This window comes from Bos mutus, chromosome 4 (genome assembly GCF_027580195.1).
Source record: "Bos mutus isolate GX-2022 chromosome 4, NWIPB_WYAK_1.1, whole genome shotgun sequence".
NCBI lineage: Eukaryota > Metazoa > Chordata > Mammalia > Artiodactyla > Bovidae > Bos > Bos mutus.
This window is the reverse complement of record NC_091620.1, coordinates 17,263,889-17,282,232: the sequence shown is the minus strand read 5'-3', so window position 1 is coordinate 17,282,232 and position 18,344 is coordinate 17,263,889. Positions and strand designations below refer to the sequence as shown.

The window sequence follows — 18,344 nt, the reverse complement described above, 5'->3', positions numbered from 1 at the left end:
AGAGATCAAGACAGAGAGACGTTAACAAGATAATAAGTGGAAAGAGCTTAACTTAACAACTTAGAAATGAGCGTTTCAGTATATGGTTCCTTTGGACATATGAAGTTTACGAATCTCTTCAGGTATCAAAAAGCCATTCTTTTGGGAAAGCAGGGCTAGGGTATTTAACAACTTCTAACCACAGACTTCTTTCTTCTTCACAAAGTATTCTCTGTGCACAGAACACGCTCTCACCCCCACCCCACCGTTATTTCCTTTTAGCCTTACCTCCTCAGAGGACCTTGAAACAAGGCAAGGAACCCTGGGCCTCACAGAACAGACTGAAAGGAAAATTTTAATTGGGGGCTGTGGAGGGGGGCGGGGAGGCGCTCTTAAACGCTCTTTTAAAATTTCTACCCAGAGTTCAATTCCACTTTCATTCCCAAATTAGCATCACCCTCACCATTAACCAACCAGGCATGGAAAACATGAGGCAGTGCTAACTAGTATTCTTCAAAAAGGAAGGCAAAATAGGGTAATTTCAGATAAAATAAAATCAAGAGCGTTCATGTAGTATAGACTTAAATTCTAGGTACAGAGGAATTCATACTAGGTTGAATCCTGGATCTTTAGAAAAGAATGAAGAGCATCAGAAATAATAAATAGCTGTGCAAATATTAAAGACTATTTTTCTTAATTCTTTAAAATACGAAGAATGATTTAAAACTAACATACATGATATTGTCTTGGGGGTCTTTAAGACTTAGGGACACCAATCCTATAGATCAGGGCCCTACCTTATGACCTCATTTAATCTTAAGTACTTCCCTAAAGGTCCCATCTAAATACTGCACAACTGGGGTCAGGGCTTCAACATGTGAATTTTCGGGCATAAGCTTCAGTCCACGTATCATACATGATTACATTACGTGAAATGTTCAGAACGGACAAATCTATAGACAGAAAGTAGATCCGCAGGGAGGTAGGGGACTAAGGAAGTAACAGCTCAAGGATACAGGGTTTCTTTCTGAGATGAGAATGCTCTAAAATGTGATGATTGAATATACCTGTGAATATACTGAAAACAATTGAAATGAACATTTTAAATGGATGAACTGTATGGCATTGTGAATTATATCTCAATAAGACTGCTTTTAGAAAAATTCAACACAATACCAATTGTAATCCACCAATTTTTAGGGGAGAAATTGACAAACTGACAATAAAACTTATTATAGAGAAATGCAAAGGAATTAGAATAGTCAAAAAATCCTGGGGTAGGAGAACAAAGTTGGAAGACTTACACTATCTGACTTTAAGAATTTACATAATGCTACAGTAAGAAATTATAAAAAATGAAAACAGCAACCAATAATCCCACATGAATATAGATGCAACCATACTTCACAAAATATAAACAAATCAAAGTAGTAATACATTCTCCCTTTACACTGGTCACATTTCAATGAAACAATTTTAGTAATAAAACCACATTTACATTGTCAGTTTTAACAAAGGCACCAAACTGCCCCTCTGGGGGGAAACAAATGATGCTGGAATAACTGCAGAGCCACGGCAGCGGAAAGAGCACCCTCCAGCCCCACCTCACACCACACACAAAGACCCAAATGGAAAGGCCCAGACCACAAAGCTTTACGAGGAAAACAGTATCTTTGTGATCCAGACACAGGTTTCTCATAGGCCACAGAAGATAACTGTAAAGGAAAAGAAACAAATTAGGTTTCCTCAAAATAAACTATCTGCTCACTCAAAAACACCATTAAGAAAAGAATAGCAAGCCTCAGAGACTGGGAGGAAAGATCAACAAGACATGTCTGAGAAAAAGCTGGCATCCTAAACAGAGAACTCCTACAACTCAATAATAAAAAGCATATTAATCCCCCCCAAAAACCCCCAAGACTCAGATACTTTACAAAAGATGACATACAAATGGTAAACTAGCATATGAAAATGACTCAACTTCATTAATCATTGGGGACATGCAAATAAAAACCATGAGATACCATGACACACACTTCCAGAATGGCTAAAATGAAAGAGAATGATGTTCCAAGCAGGCGTTGGCAATACTGTGGGGCAACTAGAATTCACAAACACTGCTCACATGAATTCAAAATGATACAGCCACTTTAGAAAAACAGCTGGTCAGTTTCTTACACTGTCAAACATACCATTAACACACAGTGCAGCAATTCCACTGCTCTGTAGGCCCGAGAGATATAAAAGCATTCTGCTCCCCAAAAGATCTCCACTTAGATATAGCTTTCCCCCCTGCTTTAGCCAAAAAAAATGGGTAACAGCCCAGGTACCTATCATTAGAAAAATGAATCAAGCAGCTGTGGTATTCATACAACGGAATATGACTTAGCAAAAGGGAGAAACTACTGCCACCTGGATAACACGGATAAATCTCAAAAATGCCCTGAATGAAAGCAGCCTCACGGGAAGGGGAACATACTCTCTACTGCCCTTTGGATGAACTCCTGGGAACTGCCAAACTAATCTATGGTAGCTGCCGTGGGGGAGGCCAGGATGCCCTGGGAAGCATCAAGGAACCTTCCACAGGGGTGAAGACACCCTCTATCTGGATAGGTTTTTGGGTTACTCAGGCAAATGTGCTAGTCAAAGCTTCTCCACTGGAAACTATAAACAAATTTCAAATTCTAATGATGTACATGCTCAAGCATTTACTGAGAAGTGTATTGATGTCTATAGCTTACTCTGAAACATGCAACATAAAATGGATGGATGGATATATGGATTCAGGGTAGAGAGAGACGTGATTGAGCAAGTCCAGTAAAATGGGTCTTCACCGTAAAATTCTTTTGACTTCTTTTAATGTTTGAAATTTTTTTATGATAAAAGGTTGAAAACTCCAGGACAGAAAATACCATGTAAAAACCTTCAAAGCAAAATATAAAAAACCTAAACTTCTGATGTCTGTTGTTGTTGAGTTGCTAAGTTGTACCCAACTCTTTTGTGACCCTAAGGACTGTAGCCCACCAGGCTCCTCTGTCCATGGGATTTCTCAGGCAAGAACACTGGAATGGGTTGTCATTTCTTCCTCCAAGGGATCTTCCCGACACAGGGATCAAACCATCTCCTGCACTGGCAGGCGGATTCTTTACCACAGAGCAACCAGGGATGCCCAATTAGCTAAAGACAATTAGAAATGCTTTACAGAAATGCTTTACTATCTAAAACCAGAAGCAAAGCTACAAAGCCAGTCATTTACCTACTATGGCAGAAAGTGAAGAGGAACTAAAAAGCCTCTTGATGAAACTGAAAGTGGAGAGTGAAAAAGTTGGCTTAAAGCTCAACATTCAGAAAACGAAGATCATGGCATCTGGTCCCATCACTTCATGGGAAATAGATGGGGAAACAGTGGAAACAGTGTCAGACTTTATTTCTCTGGGCTCCAAAATCACTGCAGATGGTGACTGCAGCCATGAAATTAAAAGACACTTACTCCTTGGAAGGAAAGTTATGACCAACCTAGACAGCATATTCAAAAGCAGAGACATTCCTTTGCCAACAAAGGTTCGTCTAGTCAAGGCTATGGTTTTTCCTGTGGTCATGTATGGATGTGAGAGTTGGACTGTGAAGAAGGCTGAAAGCCGAAGAATTGATGCTTTTGAACTGTGGTGTTGGAGAAGACTCTTGAGAGTCTCTTGGACTACAAGGAGATCCAACCAGTCCATTCTGAAGATCAGCCCTGGGATTTCTTTGGAAGGAATGATGCTAAAGCTGAAACTCCAGTACTTTGGCCACCTCATGCGAAGAGTTGACTCATTGGAAAAGACTCTGATGCTGGGAGGGATTGGGGGCAAGAGGAGAAGGGGACGACAGAGGATGAGATGGCTGGATGGCATCACTGACTCGACGGACGTGAGTCTGGGTGAACTCTGGGAGTTGGTGATGGACAGGGAGGCCTGGCGTGCTACGATTCATGGGGTCGCAAAGAGTCGGACACGACTGAGCAATTGATCTGATCTGAGCAAATGCCTATGTACCACTTTGGTCCTTTTATTATTTTTATTTGTTAAGACTTATTGTAACAGTGCTCTTAACTATGTTGTGACAGATTGATGGCCTGAGACAGGCTGCTAGGCTCCAACTATTTCAATATTTGAGTTGCTCAATTATGTTCATTTTCCCTAACTGTGCCTCTTCTCTGTGTGTGTGCTCAGTCATGTCCAACTCTTTGCAACCCCATGGACTGCAGCCCACCAGGCTCCTCTGTCCACGGAATTTTCCAGGCAAGAATGCTGGAGTGGGTTGCCATGTTCTCCTCCAGGGGATCTTTCCTATCCAGGGATCAAACTTGAGTCTCCTGAGTCTCCTATACTGGCAGGCAGATTCTTTACCATTGAGCCACCAGGGAAGGCCTCTTCATAAGGACAAGCTACTCTTGGTAACTGAAAGCTGGGTTTCACTCAACACTGTGCTTAGTTACTCAGTCGTGTCTGACTCTTCACAACCCCATGGACTGTAGCCCACCAGGCTCCTCTGTCCATGGGGATTCTCCAGGCAAGAATACGGGAGTAGATTGCCATGCCCTCCTCCAGGGGATCTTCCCAACCCAGGGATCAACCCAGGTTTCCCATGTTGCAGGCATTCTTTACCAGCTGAGCCACCAGGGAATTTTGGCAGTAACTGCAACAAGCTACCCCGTCTTCTCGCTCCAGTCTGAACTGACTGCTCTCTGCACCTTCCGGACAGCGCTAATCCAGGAACTCTGTCCTGCTCTCACATTCAACCCATAGGCTGCTGGGTCTCTCTTAATTCTATGTGCACAGAAACTTCATGGTTTTGTCTGTAGGATCCATCTTCTTCATTATCTTCAGCACTAGTGATTTAACATCTTCACTTCTGGGAAGTTATTTTATACTCTCTATGAATACTATTACAAATTCAAAAACTCTTCTCTCCCTGTTTTCCTTTAGAATTTCTAACAGTCAGATATTGGGCCTCCTGGCTTACTTCTGTTTGCAAAGCTACCTGCCCTCATATCTTTCCTTTTTACTGTCCAGCAGCAGTAGCAGTAGCAGCAGCAGCAGGGTCTTCTATTACTGTTCTTTCTAAAACCTGAGCTGCCATTGCAAATGGGAGTTCTTTTCTCAAAGTGTCCTGTTCCGAACTTACTGCCATGAGGAGATTCTCATCTCAGACTTTGCCACTAACATTCAAAAATGTTACTTTTAAAAACATGTTCTTCTTTTCCCTGTATTGTCAGTTTCTTCCTGTTCGCTTTCATTCTATGTGTATTCTGTTTTCACACAACTATTAATCCTTAGTACTCATCATGATAAGGCACTAAAAGCCAACTGGAAAGACCACTGGCCTAAGGAGGCTGGCAGGCCATAGTTCTGCACGGCTCACCTTGTGTGTCGACAAATGCATTTATTTTTCAGGCTGTTCAATTTTTCCAGAGAACTGTTTTGTCCCTAGCATCACCAGCAGTGTTCTGATACGGAATGATGAACCAGTCACTCTAAATGCTAACTTTCTATCACAGCCACGGTTGTTAGTTTCTATTTATCCCAACTTCTGCTAGGCCTCCTGTTTGCAAATTTCTGCGATGTTCCCATTCGGTGTGTCCTAAAGAGAAGTGGCGAGTCTTCTGCCTGGGATACAGGCTCTCAGCATCAGGAGCTCTACACTCGAGGAGAGGGACGTAACAGGCTCTCAGGTCTGCAGACTCTGGATCTATCCCTCACCTCCCAGCACCGCCCGGTCTCACCCCTCCGCCTCTGCCAGGCCGGAGCCTTCAGGTTCTGAGCCTCCGGTCCTAAAGGGCCGTGGGGCTGTCATCGGCACCCTCCTCAGGGACACTCCCTCTAAAGTGATGCTTCCTATACCCCGGGGATCAGTGCGGCGACTCAGTCTGCTTTGCATTAAAGAAAAAGAACAAACAAATAAATGGTTAAATTTCTCATCTAAGCTCTCTTCCATTCTTTGTCTTCACTGATTTAAAATGATTTTATTATGATCATTTTAGTGATGCCACCAATGGGAAAGTCAAAACAAATTTCATCTTCAGCCAGAAGCCCAGAAATCTGCTCCTTTTGTTTCCTGTTTCCATCACCACTACACAACATCATGCTTGGATTGCCAAGATCAAGCTGGTCTTCCTGTGCCTTTGATCTCTTTCCGGTTTTAACTCCATTTGGCTTCCAGATTCATCCTCCTTAAGTCACGGATTCTTAAATCATATGTCCATCTCTGTGGACCTACACCGCTTTCAAAAAATAACAGTAACAAACACATTTACCTGGTCTGCAAGATTCACCATAATCTAGAACTAAGTCCGGTGGCCAGCCTGACAGCATCTACTCCTGGCCAGCATCGTGTCCTCTCGTGGTGCCACTTCCCACTTTCACATCCATCTTTCTCCCTCAAGCAAAACTGTGTAAGGCTTTCTCCCTTTTCTCATTTTTTCCTCCTTATTTATACTCCTCTCTTGAGGTTCACTTAGCTTCCACTAGTTCTTGAAGCCTTCCAACTTCAACAGTGTCAACATCTTTCTCCCTCCTCTGAGCATCTCCTCTGCAATAATAGCTGTCTGTATTGCCCATCATCAAAGACTTTCAAATTAATGAAATGAGACTATTAAATATTGCATCACATACACACACACACCCTTCCACTGCTTTAAAGCATTTGAGATAGCTTATAATAGCTGAAAGAAAGTGAAAGTCGTGCAATTGAATTCTCCAGTCCGGAATACTGGAGTGTGTAGCCTTTACCTTCTCCAAGGGATCTTCCCAAGCCAGGGATAGAACCCAGGTCTCCCGCATTGCAGGTAGATTCCCATCTGAGCCACCTGGGAAGACCTATAATACTTGAAACACCACAGAAAAAGGAAAAATACAAGCCAGAATAGTATTTACAGAACATAAAAATAAAATAGAACACAAAATTAACAATAACAAAAAGTCAGAACCCTAAAATTAAACAGATGACCTAACTATGAACAATCCGAAATAAACATATTTTGCATCCAGGCTGCTATGTGCCAAAATTAATTTTGGTTTCAGAGTATTTATCTTCAGCATGTCTAATAGCATTTATGTAACAGAACCAATGGTTAAGGCAACCCCACAGCTAACTAACGTGCAAATGCTATCAAAGGAATCAAGGAGAATGCGTTTCTCTATGGTCTTCAACAAAGACGCTTGTTTCTAGAGGAGACAGAACAATTCCGGGTGGTGAGACACCAGCAGAAAAGAATACTGCATCAGGACTGGTCCTCACACTCAGGGGAGGATTCAGAGCAAGTTCCCTGCAGGACCGATAACCAGGGAACCGTCCCAGGCACATGGTTACTAAAACCTGGGAAAGGGTGTTCAAATATATTCCTAAGCTGCACACAAACTCTCGTTTTCTGTATGTGTGTGTGCAGATAACCCGCAGACAGACAGACATGACCGAGACAGCACTGGAGAGACTTGCTCGGGGGATGGGGTGGGGGTGGTGTGTGGCTGAGAAGATGTGTGCTTTTCACTGTGTGCCTTGTTAAATGTCTAGGTTTACAACAGGATTATGTATCTAAAAATCAAAAATTACATAGCAGAAAGACTCCACAGGGATCTACTCTCAAGCCCATGCAGTTTTTCCTATAAGTAAGACTTAGGCCACAAAATGGGTAGTCGTGCCTGACTGTGCAAAGCTTCAGCCCAAAGCCTGGCTGGTCCTTATCTGAGAAGCTGGCCTGGGGACCCATGAGGAGGAAATAGGGGCAATCAAACAGAAGCCTCCTTCAGGAGTCAGTGTGTTGGCTGCTTTACACTAGGGCAGCGACAGCCTGACAAGCCCACGCCGCTGACTTTTAAAACGCTGACCTTGTTTTCAAAAGGTTCCCTTGAAGGGTTCCTCTGGCACCGCTGTCAGACTGGGACAGTGAGCGGGACCCGAGGCAGACACCTGGGGTCTCTGGCCACACTTGGCCATCAAGAGCAGAGCCTGGGCCTACCTCTGAAACAGGCCTACGACTCTTCTGCATCCCACAACTGCTCTATCATTCGCCAAAACACACTCTTCACGTGACTGGTAGGGACAAGTCACCATGAAAGGAGTCAGGTGACAGACGAAGCTTCAGGCAGACATAGCCTGGGTGCCCGCCCCACCTCGGGCATCCAGGCACTGTATGTGACTACACGCCATCCCTGGCTGTGATGCCCAGGGCGCCTGTTAACACTTTATGATTGGGCACCGGCCCCCACTGTCTGTTACCACAGAGCACCAGCCTTACAACATAAAGTCAACACATCTGGGGAATCAATCTGTGACTTTCAGTTACTACCAAACTCAAGCCATTTTCCTTCTGAACAGAACCACTTTCTGCGACCCCTTCTTATCCAAGTGAACTTACAGTGGAAATTTGAGCAGCTGCCTGTATCAACATCATTTGGACGGGCTCTGCATTACAAGCTGTGTCCACAAATGTTCCAGCTGCACCCGCTGGCAGGAGCGGCAGGCCCGCCTCGACCCTGCACTGTCGTCTGCAAAGTTATTAAAGAATCAAGTTCTTTCTGGGCTGTGGCAGGTACGGCTCTGAAAGGGAATATCCCAAATGAAGCAAATAAATTCACATTTCAAAGGCAAAAACTGCATGCAACAGCTTGTGATTAACCACACAATTTGTTTCAACAAAGCTCAAAGTGCTCTGAGTATACACACCATGAATCAAATTAGAAGAAGAAAGCTCAACATACCATGTTTATACTAATAAAACCCCCAAAATTGCCTCCAGAGACAACTACGCGATATGATTACTGAGTTGGCCAAAAGGTTCACTCGGGTTTTTCTGTAACATCTTTATGGCCAACCCGATATAATTTCTATGGGTTTCCTCTGGAAGATAGATTTGGTTTCTCAATCCCCAAAACTATTTTAACAGTACTGTGTCAGTAACGAAAGACAGAAGGAATTTTGCAACCAGTGAAATAACTAGGACTTCTAGTTGCACAAGGGAAAATAGCAAAAACTGATCAACTGTATTTTAAAAAGTAGATTCTATACTGACAGTCTACAAAGCACAGACGAGGTTTTAAAACACCATCCATAAGCCCAGTACCTACGGACAGACACTTTCCATGCTATGCAAAGCTTTTCAAAAGTGCAGATGATGCCCTGGGGGTTCACATCACACAAACCACTTCATATCCTGCGTTCCCCGTTATTAGGCGCATTGTTACATGTCAATGAATAATATTCTTCAGTGAATTTTTAATGGCTGTTTACGGCCATTTATATCAAATCCCTAATGTTGAAGAATGCGGCTGTTTCCCATTGTTTCCAATTATAAAATATTCTGAACCCCTGGCACATACAATTTGAACACAACTGGAGGAGGAAATGGTAACCCACTCCACTATTCTTGCCTGGGAAACGCCATGGACAAAGGAGCCTGGTGCGCTGCAGTCCGTGGGGTCGCTAAGAGTCAGACAGGACTTTAGTGACTCAGCGCATTTCCTTAGGACAGTTAAAAGTTATAAAACAAAAATCAGTGGGCCAAAGTACCTTTTGATGTCTATATTTCTAAACTTCCCCAGAAAGACCACAGCAAATTGATACCACCTGACTGTGGCAACTCCAGCTTCCTTCACTTGGGCCAGCACTGGCTACGATCATTTCTCTAAAACGGCTGTCAAGCTGATAGGTTTACAATGTCTTAAATTCTTCATTTCTTTAACAATTAAGAGGTTGAAAATTTCCCTACAGGCATACTGACCTTTTGCATTTCTTCGGTCTGTGAACCAATTATATCCTTCAGAGCCTTATTCTAAAAATGTGGATAAATGTGTATATATATGTGTGTGTGTATATATATGTGTGTGTATATATATATGTGAAGAGCTGTGTATGTTTGGAAAAAAATACTTCTATACATTTAAGTTTACTTGATGAAAGCCATGTTTGTTAGGTGAGCAAAACCGGATTAATGTTATGACTCCTGAATAAAAAGTACAAGATGAGAGATGTCCAAATACCTTCACTGGCTGTGTGGTTATCTCAAGATGGGCTGGGACCATCATCAAGACACTGTGAAAACAATTTGACATTCTTTCTGTCTGATCTGCTTTTCGCGGAGCCCGAGTTTCTATACAGGACAGAGAATCCTGGGCAGGTGGGCCGGGAAGGCGGCTGCCACTTGGAACACTGGCCCCGTGGCCACAGCTGCCGTGCAGGAGCCGGCGGGGGGGAGCCGGCGACCGAGAACAGTGATGGCAGCGGCGATGCCACGCCCGGCTGGCGGGCGCTGAGCAGCAGCAGGACCGCGCGCCCTGGGGGGCTCTCAGCCCTGCCAGGGGCCGGGGAGCTGCTCTGGGGGGAGAGCGCCCCCACCCCAGTGATGCGAACTGAGCTGCAGACTGTGGCTGCTCCTGCTGCTATTGAGTCGCTTCAGTCGTGTCCAACTCTGTCCGACTCCACAGACGGCAGCCCACCAGGCTCCTCTGTCCATGGGATTCTCCAAGCAAGAATACTGGAGTGGGTTGCCATTTCCTTCTCCACGCAGACTGTGGGGACAGAGCTTAACTGCAAATTCTGAATATGCCTGTATTCCAACTTGTGGACAGGTAAGCAGCCCAGGCTAGGAAATAGGAACGTCATCCTTAATGCAACTGCCAGGGAAAAAAGGAACTTTGAAATCAGAATAAACTCAGCTCACAGCACCACAGGGAGGAAAACAGACCCTGTCAAGTGTCTGAGAACTTCTGCAGGCAGAGAGGAAAAAGAAAAAGAGAAAGACATCAACACAGAAGTTTAAACTGATTCCAAGGGAGGCTAAAATTATGATTTGAGGTGAGTAACAACTTCAGAAAAAAAAGAATGACTTGGAAGTGAGAAGCAGGAAGACCGGGGGCCTAGCAAAACCAACAAACTTAACCAGATGGCCTGCCAGCTAGACTAGCCGTGACCAGCTGCTGCGGGTATGCCACGGGGGTCCCCTCATCACGCCGCACCCCCTGCCCAAAGTCAGGACCTGTGCCTGCTCTCTGAGCTGGGCATGGAAACACAGTGGTGTCAAGAAGCTCAAACAGGAGACTTCCCTGGTGGCTTAGTGGTAAAGAATCCACCTGCCAATGCAGGGGACATGGGTTCAATCCCTGGTCCAGGAAGATTCCGCAAGCTTCAGAGCAACTGCTACTGAAGCCCGAGCTCCCCAACAAAACCGCAACTAGAGAGCAGCCTGTGCTCAGCACAACCAGAGAAAAGGCCTGTGCAGCAATGAAGACCCAGCACAGCCATAAATTAATGAATTATTTTTTAAAAAAAAAAAAAACCGAAGAGGAAACTTCACTACCCATTTCAAGTTCAAAAGAAAAAAGAAAGAAAATCTACTATTATTTACCCACCAGCATAGACTGTACTCCTATATTTTACTCCAAAAAGAAAAAACAAAAAAAGTTGCTGCACTGTGCTGTACACACCTAAGACAGAAAATCAGACCTGCTAACGGGCAGCCAGTGGGGAGCCTGGCTACAGGCTGAACTTTAAGGAGGAAAGGGAAGCCTTTGTGAACGGCTGAGAACAAAGTTATTAATAACTGAACTAGATCTTTCTGACTCAGGTGCTCTGGAACCTTTTTTTTTTTTTCACTTTCCTCAAGTTGCCTTCTCTTTCTTCTGCTACTCTGAGTTGAGAAATCAAGAAGAACATTTATGCTGTACAATAACCCACCTTCTTGTTATAGTACCAGGGAATGCCAGTGGTTGCTAAATGCTCTAGGAACACTAGCTGCCATTCCAGAAGTTGGTTACTTTTCTCTGGAAAATGTGTCACATGTTTCTTGAAGATAAACAGAGGGTAAAGATCTCGTAAAGATCTCGCTGTGAGCTGCTGTCTACAGTGACGAAGGGGAAAGGACCCCTCCTCCTTCTTCCGGCCAGCCCTCCTCCAACAGGCCCTGGTCTGACTGCAGAAGGGAGACGCAGTCTGCTCCTCCTCCCCAGGACCCGAAGTACCTCCCAGCCTGAAACACAACCTCACAAACCAGGGCTAGAACATCCGTCACTGGAAACCAGCCTGGGAGATTATTTTAAAGAGCGACGCAGCTAAGCGGTTACATGGAGACTGAAGGTACACCCGAAAGAGAAAGCTTTCACAAACGCTTTTATGTAAACTGAGGCTGAGACAGAACTGTGGTATGGCGACACACAGTTTCCAAAAGCTGTGTGTAAATGACTGAAATGGAAGTGAAGATGCGTTCTAGAAAAATGTGCCAGATGACTTGAGCTCCTCTATACTGGAAAATAACACTGATGTTAAAAAATGCAGGTGAAGGAGGGAGCAGAATTTTATGATTTTCAGTAATTCAATTAATAAACACAAGTAGACATTCTGTTTCATCTGTATCCTAAAAGTTAATCTTTAAGGGTTGATCAGACTCTTTTGGAACTTCCTAAGGAAAATACAGAAAATATTTTGAGAACTATGGCTCATTCACATACAGAATCTGAAGGCCACAGAATGGATAAAGGCAGTTTCCAGAGTCAGGCTACTAAGAGTTTCAGATGAGCGTCATCACTGCCCAGTGGTTGCTATAACAACTAGGCAAGTTACCCAAGCTTTGGGAGACCGGGTTTCCGACAGCACCACAGGAGGGTTACTACCACCAGCCCTCGTGGGTGACTGATGAAAGCCTCCAAGCAGATGCAGATGGTTCCCAGCACAGTGTCTGATACCCAGGACTCAAATGACAGCTCTGGTTTCACAAATAATACCTAAGGAATTAATGTCAAGTTCAGAATCTCCAATCTCTTTTTTACGGGGGAGGGAAGAAGTAGAAAAGAACAGTTTTATTGCTTTGCCAGCAAAGTGGGGCACGGTGGGTTCATGACCTGAAAAACTGCGTGTCCCAACCCAGGAGGGTTTGGTGAGGAGTTTTACAGCAACAGCTCAAGGGTGGCAGATTCTCTACTCTTAATAAATGTACTAAATAAATGAAACTATTATCTTCTCAGACAAAACTAGAAGAATCTTATTCAAGAGTTATTCCTGAAAAAAAAAAAAATTAAAATGGAAGGTATCAAAATGACAAACTATATTTATAGAATAAAAGAATTTAGTAATTGCAGCAGGCAGAGAAAGAGTTCTAAGACCAAAACATTATACTGAACAAAGACCAATCTGGGCTGGTCAAAAATGAAAACTAGTAAGTTCCCTGGAGACAAACTAGCAACTAAATTTCCATCGTTTCTATTCTAGCACTCCCCTGTTGTTCCTGTGCAGAAATCCAACCAAAGGCCTTGTTTCATCACCATCTTTAGCTCTAGGACTTATAAGAATTAAACAAAATAACCAACCAACCAAAAAAAAAAAACCACACCTCAAAAACCTCCACCACAAAACCTGCCACACCTAGCTAGCCACAACCTTCTTGAGGGGACCAATACCCTCTTTATTTGTAAAGATTACGGCCTCCTTAAAAGTATTTGACACGTCACATGACCCAATGATTCCACTCTTACATATACACGTGCTTTTTAACACATGCCTACACAAAACACAAAAACTCACGCACAATATTTATAACAACATGATTCATAATAGCCAGATATCCATCACTGACGGATGAATAAGCAAAATATGGAATATGCATCAAATTCAGCTGTAAAAAGGAATGATGTGCTGACACGTGCTGCAACAAGAATGAGGCCTGGAAACATCATGCTAAGTCAAAGAAGCCAGCCACAGAAGACCACACGCTGTATGATTCCATTTATGTGAAATGTCCAGAATAGGCAAATTCATAGAAACAGAAAGCAGGTTAGCAGTTGCCAGGAACTGGGGGGAGGACAGAATGGGAAGTGACTAGCGAGGGTGCAGTTAGTTGCTCTGGGGGTGATGAAAAGCCTCGAAGTTTAGACAGTGGTTACGGCTGCACGATGCACGAGTGCACCTGAATGCCGCACTGTGCACTTAACCAGGGTGCGCTTCATGGGTGTGTGAACTGTAACTCAATCATGGGTGTGTGAACTGTAACTCAGTCATGGCTGTGTGAACTATAACTCAGTCATGGCTGTGTGAACTATAACTCAATAAAGCGGCAATTCGAAGTATTCTACAGTGTAAGTATACATGTATTTATGAATATTGGTCTATACCCACAATAAGTTTTCATTTTAGAGATAGACATATAGCTTCATACCTATTCAAATTAATGTTAAACTTTTTTTAAGGCCATAAAATATTAGCAGAGTCGAGGGCCTCCTGGACTATCACATAACCAAGTTTGACTATCACTGATACACATTAAAGCTTTAAACTTAAATCTGCACTGAACTAACAACTTTAAACTCCTAAAATTAGCAAATCAGCAGCAATCCGCCCTTTGGTGAGCTAGCTTCAACTGTAATTTCTGATATCTGAATGGACTCGAGAAATTCTACAAGTTAAGTAGTACGCCTTGGTGTACACACACACAGCCATCTCCTGGTACCACCCCACCTTCCCATGCCAGAAGCTGTGGGTGCTCTAGTCCCTCAATAAAATGGCCAGTCCAGTTGAGTTCCACATCTGAGGATCAGGAGGGCCGACTGCATACAGCAGACAACACAACCTTCCAAGCACACGGCAGTCCCTGGCACCTACCAGGGACCATACAGAGTGAAATACCTGAACACCGTATTTGTAAAACAAGGCCACAACAATATAACTTTTGCTCTACGTGGTGACCCTTTACGTGGGAGTCGCAAGCCTGTCCCATGAAGGACCAGACGGTAACTATTTTCGGCTTTGTGGACCAGACCACTTTGGATGCGAGCTCTTCCACCCTGCCCCCATTGCGAGGGCAGCCCCGGACAATACAGACACCAAAGCCCCCAGCGGTAAGCAGCACCCTGCCACAGAACTTCCTGCCCTGGTCGAAGTGATTACCTACTGTGCACTTAGAACACGGGTGCCACGACTACTGATTCCAAATGCAAACAGCCACGAGCGGCTCCTGGGCTGAACAGCACTGCCTTAGACCACCATGTAGCCACTTTCACCTCTGTCATAAACGCAGAAAGAGTAAAGGAGTTAACTTTGAAGGCTAAAAATGAACCTTACTGATTCTATCATAGGATGAACTGCAGAGAGAACACGTGATGTAAAATTTCTAACGAGTCACGGGTCGGACCAGTAAAGGATCGAAATCCTACGCAAACGACCTCGGCTGACACGGGAGGATACGTGTAGAGTTCCATGTATCTGGACTTGGCCATGCTCTGTCTGGTGTACACTTGCTGGATGCCAGCTCTGAGGTCGTCCCAGATCTGGTCGAGGCCGATCTGCTTGAGTCCGTGGGGGTTCTGACTCCGGTTGGATGACATGGTGAGTAATATTCTGAAGTCGTCCAGTGCAGCAATCCTTAGTCAAGGTTCAGCTAATTCTCCATCAGATGAAAATATACAGTTATCATTCCAAATTTATTCACAGCGGCTCAGAAAGGATGTCCTTTGAATGGAGAGAATGAAATCTCATCGCAGGCAAACCTGAAGAAGAAATACAGGGAACTGATTAGTCCTCTCTCAACAAACATCCTGCCTCACGGGGCGGGGGCAGTGTGAGAGGACGCTGCGCACATGCTGACGGCAACACTGGGTCTGCGGGCCCCGGCAGGCGCCTCTGCACGCTGACCCGGAGATTACCTCGCTTTCTATGTGACAACACACTCACAGAACATGGTCTGTGTAATATGCGTATGTAGACGCTTAGTTCAAAATCATTTTGCTTATTAGAGTGCGCGGAGAAGAGCTGGTAAAACTTATACACAAGCACAACTAACATGCTGTTTCGCTGGCCTTCAAAAGGTCTACATTACTTGACCTACGTAACAGTTAGACAAACTCAAAGGAAAAAAGGCAAAGGAAATGTCCAGAAAGAGCAACACAAACAGCTAACAGAAAAAGCCAAATGTTCAAACTAGTTACCTGTGAGTTAAAAATAAAAAAAAGTCACTTAGCATCTGGCAAAACACAAATGGTGGTGAGGCAGAAAGTGAGGGGGAATGGTCACTCCTTTTGGGGGGAGACGAGGAGCGGTGGGCAGCTTGTGAGATCTTACTTCCTGCACCAGAGATTGACTCTGGACCCCGACAGTGAGAGCACTGAGTCCCACTGGACGGCCAGTGAATCCCGGTCACTCCTTTTTTAGAAGGGAATTGGGCAAGAATTATCAACATTTAAAATGTACCCTGAACTTAGGGAGACCTGGCTTTGAAGCTTAGCTCCACACCTACAGATATATGGTCATGGGCAAGTTACTTCTCACTGCTCTAAGCCTCAATTTCCTAGCCAGCAAAATAGGGGCAGGTCTATTTAACACACAGTAAACACTTGACAAGGGGTGAAGTGAAGACTGGAGTGGGGAGCCTTTCCCTTCTCCAGGGGATCTTCCCAACCCAGGGATCAAACCCAGGTCTCCCGTATTGTAGGCAGATTCTTTACCAAATGAGCCACCAGGGAAGCCCAAGAATACTGGAGTGAGTAGCCTATCCCTTCTCCAGTGGATCTTCCCGACCCAGGAATTGAACCGGGGTCTCCTGCATTGCAGGTGGATTCTTTACCAACTGAGCTATCAGGGTTGACAACTGGTAATGGCTATTATCTCTAAGTGTATGAAGCAACTGCAAAATACAATTTATAATGCCTCAGGATTATGAATCCACAGATAAAGAACATTAGCTATCCAATATTGTGTTAAGTCAGTACTTTCAATATAAAACATTACAGACATACTTCGAGGAGTGTCTATGTATATCACATCAAAATGTGGTGGTTTTTAAACAAGTATTTCTGGTGCGAAACTAGGAAACATCAAATTACTTCAATGGCTCCAAAAAATAAATGCTGGGAGGTACATGGTATCTGGAACACTAAGAACGGGTGTCACAGGCTGCAAGGGATTCAGTGCACCCTGCACCTCAGTGGCTGCACGGAGCTCTCTGTGGGCTAAGGCACCTTTAAGAACAGTGGGAGCCACACAAGTGGACTGCGCCTGAACTTCTAAAGCCTAAATCAACTCTGATACTTAGAACCTAAGCTATGGGGCTTAATATTTTATGAAACCACAACATCATTCCTAATCTTAAAAACACTTCACGTCATACATGCAAATAGGTACATCCAAAAGTGAAACATAAAAATGTCTAACACAAGAATGAATCCTCTTAGTTTTAAGAAACTAACACCTCAGCAACCACTTTGCAAATGTTTTCTGACTTCAATCTGCCTTTTCTTGACCTTGCATGGTACATGCCACCACCCCACTTGAGAGGAACTGGGGTGTTCTGGATTGGTAGTGAGACTGAAGGGGCAGGGCACACAACCTTTAAAAGAATGACACAGCCCAAGGACACGACACAAACTGCTTAGAAGCGACCAGGTCCAAGATGGCGGGCAGCTGACTTCCACTAGACCTTGGGTCTCGGGGCACACTTGCTGCAACACCTCAGCACGCTCCGCGACACACCCACGGGCACCAGAACGGTTCCAAGGATGGCCATAAAAGGGCAAAAAGTGGGTAGTGGCCCACTTTCTGGAAATTCTCATCCCTTCCCCAAAACAGCTGAATTTCTCCTCCACTGGGTCTTGGTGTGCACAAGATGTCACATGCTAGCTAGCAAGGTTAAGTTTTGCCAAGAGAACACACTGGTCCTATCAAACACCCTCTTCCAAAAACACAAAAGACAACTCTACTCATGGACATCACCAGATGGTCAACACCGATATCAGACTGGTTATATACTTTGCAGCTGAAGATGGAGAAGCTCTATACAGTCAGCAAAAATGAGACCAAGAGCTGACTGTGGCTCAGATCATGAACTCCTTATTGCAAAATTCAGACTTAGATTGACGAAAGTAGGGAAAACCACTAGACCATTCAGGTATGACCTAAATCAAATCCCTTATGGTTATACAGTGGAAATTCAAGGGATTAGATCTGATAGACAGAGTGCCTGAAGAACTATGGACGGAGGTTTGTGACATTGTACAGGAAGCAGTGATCAAGAGCATCCCCAAGAAAAAGAAAAGCAAAAATGCAAAATGGTTGTCTGGGGAGGCCTTACAAACAGCTGAGAAAAGAAGAGAAAGGCAAATGACAAAAGGAAAGACCTACCCATCTGAATGCAGAGTTCCAAAGAACAACAAGGAGAGGTAAGAAAACCTTAAGTGAACAATGCAAAGAAATAGAGGAAAACAATAGAATGGGGAAGACTAGAGATCTTGTCAAGAAAATCAGAGCTACCAAGGGAACATTTCATACAAAGATGGGTACAATAAAGGACAGAAACGGTACGGACCTGAGAGAAGCAGATGATATTAGGAAGAGGTGGCAAGAATACACAGAAG

At 44.1% G+C, this 18,344-nt stretch overlaps 1 protein-coding gene across 4 annotated transcripts in view; it reads right to left on the bottom strand.

Annotated features, from left to right (window-relative positions):
- The window catches only part of CUL1 (cullin 1), an 87,964-nt gene that overhangs the window by 37,852 nt on the left and 31,768 nt on the right, over window positions 1-18,344 (bottom strand). For all 4 annotated transcript variants that reach the window (XM_070369080.1, XM_070369078.1, XM_070369077.1 and 1 more), the window contains exon 2: window positions 15,184-15,485. In XM_070369080.1, coding sequence (XP_070225181.1) covers window positions 15,184-15,323 — 140 coding nt within the window. In that variant the 5' untranslated portion in view covers window positions 15,324-15,485. The remainder of the gene's footprint in view (window positions 1-15,183; window positions 15,486-18,344) is intronic.